At 48.8% G+C, this 6,619-nt stretch overlaps 1 protein-coding gene across 6 annotated transcripts in view; it reads left to right on the forward strand.

The window, feature by feature from the left end:
- Positions 1 to 4,726, forward strand: part of BOLA3 (bolA family member 3) — a 188,907-nt gene extending 184,181 nt beyond the window's left edge. For all 6 annotated transcript variants that reach the window (XM_050754565.1, XM_050754570.1, XM_050754564.1 and 3 more), the window contains one exon: positions 4,483 to 4,726. In XM_050754565.1, coding sequence (XP_050610522.1) covers positions 4,483 to 4,548 — 66 coding nt within the window. In that variant the 3' untranslated portion in view covers positions 4,549 to 4,726. The remainder of the gene's footprint in view (positions 1 to 4,482) is intronic.
- The last annotated feature ends 1,893 nt before the right edge of the window (positions 4,727 to 6,619 follow it).

Raw genomic sequence — 6,619 nt, forward strand, 5'->3', positions numbered from 1 at the left:
CGCCCACCACCACGCCCGGCTAATTTTAGTATTTTTAGTAAAGACAGGGTTTCACCATGTTGACCAGGCTGGTCTCGAACTCCTGACTTCAGGTGATCCACCTGCCTCGGCCTCCCAAAGTGCTGGGATTACAGGCATGAGCCACCATGCCTGGCCTTAAGAATATACATTTTTATATTTATATAGAGATGAGGTTCCACTATGCTGCTCAGGCTGGTCTTCAACTCTTTGGCGATCTTCCTGCCTCGGCCTCCCTAAGTGTTGGGATTATAGGTGTGAGCCACTGCGCCTGGAGCAGCTGCATCCTGAGTTACTCTAGAGGCCTCTCCTCCACTCCCAGTCAGAACAGCCCTTCTGGCTCAGGACTTGGGGTGTCATGCAGCTCCACACTGGGTGTCTGCAGGCAGCTGACATGAGGGGGTCCCCTGAGCCTGGCCACAGTATATTCTTAGGGGGCTGACACTTGTGTTAAAATATATGGACTTGGTCATAGGCAATTTTAGATGATTTAAGTTTGGGGATGTTGGCTTTGACAGTCGCATGAGAATGATGAAAATGAAAATCTTCAGGAGCAAGTCTGTTGGCTGGCAGGGTCTGAGCCGGGACCTGGAGCTGCCCTGGTCAGGACAGCTATTGGGAATGGGATTCTGACAGGCACTGCCCTAAGAGAAGGCAGAGACCTGGAATCAAGGGGAAGGCAAGGCGGTAACTGGACTCCACTCCCAGGGCCAGCTGGTCTCTTCAGGAGTGAGGTAGGGGTGGGGTAGGTGCCCCATCCAGATGCTCTCATGCCCAGGCTGTTTGGGTGGGGGGCTGGTGTCCTGCCGGAGTGAAGCTTGCCTCATCTATTTTGCCTACTCACCCTGTGCGTAGTAATGTTCATCCTGGTGCTATAGAATCAGAATTTTCTGTCCAAAAGGCCTGAAAATGTCACCCAACCCATCCGATACTGGCATCCCTCCTGAGCTTCCCATCAGACGGTCCCTGTGGGATTCCCTGGAGGGGGCCCCCCCTGCCGGCACCCTCAGGAGTGGACTCGTTCCTCTGGGACCCTGCTGCACGGGGCTTGGCCTCTCCCAGGCCCCAGTGCATCTCTTGGGAAATACTCACTGGGCATTTGCTGTGGGCCAGGCCCCAGGAGGCGTAGATACTGAGGGTTCTGTACCAGGAGCACCTCCCTACCTGTCCTCCTGCCATCCTGGGGAGGTGGCAGCAAGGGCAGAGTAGGTAGTTGTGGTGAGCACTGAGTTGCCTTTTGAGGTGGACAGAGGTGAGATCTGAGCCTCATATTGGCAAATATTGCATGAGGCATTGACCACAGGTGCCCAGCGTCGTGCCGGCCACGTGGAAGGCAGTTGCTAAACAGTTATTGCCGTCTCCCCGCCTCCGGCCTCTTTCCAGCTTTGGGGATTACCCTCCCCTAAGGCGCCTCCACCAATGTCTTTCCCCTGCTCAGAGCCTTTACATGGCTCCCCTGCTTGCCCAGAATCCAGTCCAGTCTTCCTAGCCTGGGATTGACCATCCTTCATGTGATCTGCCTCAGTCTCCCTGACATGTGCCTACCTCAGTGAATCACGGGAGCTTCTCAGCCTCTCCTCACTTTCTGTCCTGAGCCAGATGCCCTGTCGCTCTTGCCTGCTCCATTTCTGGCTGTCCAGCTCCAGGGCTGCCTCCTGTGTGTGGCCCTTGTGCGTCCACGCTAGTCACCAGTGCAGTAGCTTACCTCGAACACCAGAAGCAGGGCTGTGCGGGCTGGAGTCTGGCAGGCCACTGCTGCCCGCATTCAGTCCATTGGTGTTGGACTTGTGCTACTTTCTCTTACCTTTTTCATTACTTTCCCACGCCGTTTCCTCTGTGTCCCCAGCACCTGCTATAGTGCTGTGGGCATGGCAGGTGCTTAAGATTGTTTATCTAAGCTGCTTCTTATTACCTATGGGACTTTGGCCAAGTCAATTCCCCCAGCAGGGCCTGTTTCCTTAACTGTGGAGTGACCGAGGTGATCTCTCAGACCTTGTGTGGCTGTAAGGGACTGTAGTGTGTATTGGGAAGTCCTCAGGGGCTGCACAGAATGCAGGGAGAAGGCATCAGGGAGGCGGAGTGTGCAGGGCCTGAGGGGGTGAAGCCCAGAAGGTTCCTCTGTCCAGGGTCAGTCACGTGAAGGTGTGACTGGGCCCTCACCCAGCCAAGTGGACATAAGGAGGAGAGGCTGTTGTGGCCCAGGCACAGACACAGTCTCTAGGGAGCATTCCACGCCTGCAGAGAGCAAGTGGCCCGGGGACCTTCGCCCAGTGATAGGAGGCTTTTTCCAGGGACATTTCTGCCTGTTTGCAGAGTCGAGGGCCCTGCACTTGATTGTGGAGTTGGAGGGTGTGCAGTGTAGGCCAAGTGGGGCAGCTCATTGTCCCCCAACACAACGGGAGCTCCTGGATCAGGGCAAGTCAGGAACATGATGGAAACCAGGTGTGGCCAGGACCTCAGGATACCTGGGTTCATATCCTGATTCCATTACTCACTTGTCTGCCGACTTTGGCAAGGAGTAGACTCTATTTTTTTTTTTTTTATATAAAATACAGGGATAGGACTAGATTGTATCTAAGGATCTATAAACCTGACCACATATATTAGGATTCTTTATGTCGTAAGTGACAGAGACCAAGTTAAAATTAGCATAAGCAAACAAAGGGAATTATTTGGCCCATGTAACAAAATTATCTGGTTTCTGGTATATCTAGATTCCTGTCTCTCTCTCTCTCTCTCTCTCTCTCTCTCAGCTTTCAGCTTCTTTCTCTATGTTGGTCTCCTTTTCTCATGCTAAAGATGGGCTTTCTCTCCTTGGTGGGAAACATGGTCCATGGCCACTTCCAATTGATATCATAGCATATTGGCCCAAGACACAAGGCTCCACTCTCAAAAATCCCCAGGGAGATTCTAAGTGGCCCAATTTGGGTCATGTGCCACCCCGGTCCAGTCATAGGCTGGGCCAGTGGCACATCATGACCTCAATATCAGACCAATTGGTAGTTCCACCCGAAGTGTACAATAAAGTAGAAAAGGGATTATTACCAAGAGAAGGAGCTCACTAAACAGACTGGAAGAGAAAAATGTCCACTCTACTATGATAATCAGATTTTTGCCTAGTATAAAAGGGTCTTATTTTTCCTCTGTACTGATTATAAACTTGAGAGGTCCAAGCCCCTCTCTGATTCTGTAACCTCTCTCCCAGCACTACAGGGGCCAGATATCTATTTGACTCTGGTGGTTCCTTCAGATTTGGGCTCTGACACCATTTGTAGCCTGAAAACAAGTCCTGTAATTCCTTTGAAACTCTATTTCCTGCTCTGACCATTGGGGAATTTGTGCTAATTGGTATGATTTTAAAGAACAGCTCATTTTAAAGAATGCTTGATGCTCGAAATAACAAAATACAGGAAGCAGCATAAAAGTTCACTCGGGGACAGGTTGAAAAGTTATAATACATTCATATAATGGAATACTATGCTGATGCAAAAAAGAATCAGGACACCCATACATGCCTAACATAGAAAGATCTCCAAGGTAGATGTTTAGGGGAGGAGCAAAGTGTAGAGCAGGGGTAGAGCAGGGGCGTCCAATCCTTTGGCTTCCTTGGGCCACACATAAAATATACTAACACTAATGATAGCTGATGAGCTTTTAAAAAAAATTTTTTTTTAATCTCAAAATGTTTTATGAAATTTTATGAATTTGTATTAGGCCACATTCAAAGCTGTCATGGGCTGGGCCGTGGGTTGGACAAGCTTAGTGTAATGTGTTTGAAATGTTAACCATTTGCATTTTAAAAGATCATGGGGTGAAATATATTAGCTTGAATATGCCTGGTGAATATGCATTTTTAAATCCCTGTAAAGATACACAAGAAACCGGCCAGGCACGGTGGCTCACGCTTGTAATTCCAGCACTTTGGGAAGCCAAGACAGACAGATTGCTCCAGTCCAGGAGTTCAAGACCAGCCTGGGCAATATAGTGACACTCTGTCTTTACAAAAAATAAAAAATTAGCCAGGCATGGTGGCCTGTGCCTGTAGCCCCAGCTACTAGGGAAGCTGAAGCAGGAGGATTGTTTGAGCCCAGGAGGCGGAGGTTGCAGTAAGCCGATATTGTACCACCTCACTCCAACTTGGGTGCTAGGGTGAGACCCTGACTCAAAAAAAAAAAAAAAAATTCACAAGAAACTAACAACAGTTCTTTTGGGAATGGGGGGTGGAAACTGGGAAGATGGACAGGTGTAGGAGGGAGACTTCCCTGTATGCCTTTTTGTACTTTTGGATCTTTAAATCATGTTAGATATTATTGATTAAAAAAATTGTTTTTCAGAAAAAGGAAAAATTGCTTAAACAAAGCACAAAGTCTCCTTCAGATGTAGAGCTGTATAAAAATACTCTCAGAGAATTGCTGTAACCAATGTCAAATACACAAAAACTGATGATGCTGTTTTCTTACTTAGGCACTAAAAGAAGAAATCAAAGAGATGCATGGATTACGGATATTTACCTCTGTCCCCAAACGCTGACCACGCCCTGGCTGCATAGATGCTGCTGCTTAAGACCTCGGATGAACTTGACTAACATCATTCTTCCCTAAGCATTCACCAAAAAATTTATATATTTTGCTCATATACATTTCCATATTATAATTATAGAAGATGTATAATCTATTTAGATGTTAATTAAAGGAAACAAACAACTGAAGCTTTTGAAGGGTCATTAGTAATATTTCAGGTTCCTTTACTTTGGCCAAAGGGGTCTTGTCTTTAGACAGTTCTGTCCTGCTGCTACAGAGAGAGAATGCAGTGCCAGCTTTTTGTCTTGTAAAGAGGTTTTCCTGTTTCTTCCCCCCACGAAACTGCTGAGGCTTCTTCATCTTACTGAAACAAAGAAAAGATCCTTTGCTATTGCTGTTCTTTTCCTTTATCATTCTTTTCTTCCCCCTCTAAACTTCTTACGTGAATGATCTGGGACCCTCAATTTCTTTTTTTTTTTTTTTTTTTTTTGAGACGGAGTCTCGCTGTGTCTCCCAGGCTGGAGTGCAGTGGCGTGATCTCGGCTCACTGCAAGCTCCGCCTCCCGGGTTCATGCCATTCTCCCGCCTCAGCCTCCCGAGTAGCTGAGACTACAGGCGCCCGCCACCACGCCCGGCTAGTTTTTTTTTTGTATTTTTAGTAGAGACGGGGTTTCACCGTGTTAGCCAGGATAGTCTCGATCTCCTGACCTAGTGATCCACCCGCCTCGGCCTCCCAAAGTGCTGGGATTACAGGCTAGGACCCTCAATTTCTTATGCTGTGAAACGGACTCTGAGGATTTGGGGGTGCCAGGATCCGGGTTCTTTTCCTCACCCAGTGTGGAGCTGCATGACACCCCAAGTCCTGTGCTGAGGCACAGGCAGACGTTCCAGACTCAGCCAATCAGATGGACCTGCCTTGAACTTGGGAGCAAGTGACACTGAGGAGCAGGGACAGTGGGACATCCATTCCTGCTGCAGCCATGGCTACAACATCTGGTGTTCTGGATGGTGGTGGTGGCAGCTGATGGAGTGCTATAAGCTGCTATCTCTGGAGTCTGGTAGTGGTTGCGGTGTCTGTGGTTTGGGCTCCAGCCACGGAGCTTTCCTTGTCCCTGTTTTCAGCAGCTGGCCCGCCAGTGTTCCCAGACATCTTGTGACTGCCCCACACCCTTTCATTAAATTATTTTCTGCTCCCATCAGCCAGCACCCCCGTTACCATGGCAGTGGGAGGTTGACCATCCACTCCTCTCTCACACTCCTTTGCCTTTCAAGGAACCGACCACCAGAGAAGTTAGCGGTCACTATTGGTTCTGAAGGTACCTCCCTAAGAAATGAGGACATGAAGATATAACAACCTTGGGCCCCAGGTTTTTGGGGGCAGAAAAAAATTTCAAATATTCTGTTCATATACTGTGCCCCCATTTTGTAATTGTAACATATTCTCTGTCTGCACAGTGGGGTTGGGAGGGATTGGTACCTGCCAGGGGAGAACTGCCTTTCTTTTTTTTTTTTTTTTTTTTTTTTGAGACAGAGTCTCGCTCTGTCACCCAGGCTGGAGTGCCCGGATCTCAGCTCACTGCAAGCTCCGCCTCCCGGGTTCACGCCATTCTCCTGCCTCAGCCTCCCGAGTAGCTGGGACTACAGGCGCCCGCCACCTCGCCCGACTAGTTTTTTGTATTTTTTAGGAGAGACGGGGTTTCACCGTGTTAGCCAGGATGGTCTCGATCTCCTGACCTCGTGATCCGCCCGTCTCGGCCTCCCAAAGTGCTGGGATTACAGGCTTGAGCCACCGCGCCCAGTGAGAACTGCCTTTCTTACAAAGAGTAGAGTCACTCAGTTGTATCAGAGCTGAGAAGGATGGGACAAAACAGAACTATGCCTGAAGGCCCGAGCCATCTCTGAAACAGCTAGACACTCCAGGGATGGCTTTCAGGTGATGTGGTGAGGAAACACCCAAGCTTGGAATCCCAGAGGCCAGCAGGATGGCAGTGGTCAGTGAGAATGGAGAGACCTCAAAATTAGACACACTGATTCCTTGCGTGGAACCTATTTGTCTTTCTCTTAAGAGTGGGCTCAACATA

This window comes from Macaca thibetana, chromosome 13, assembly GCF_024542745.1.
Source record: "Macaca thibetana thibetana isolate TM-01 chromosome 13, ASM2454274v1, whole genome shotgun sequence".
Taxonomy (NCBI): Eukaryota; Metazoa; Chordata; class Mammalia; order Primates; family Cercopithecidae; genus Macaca; species Macaca thibetana.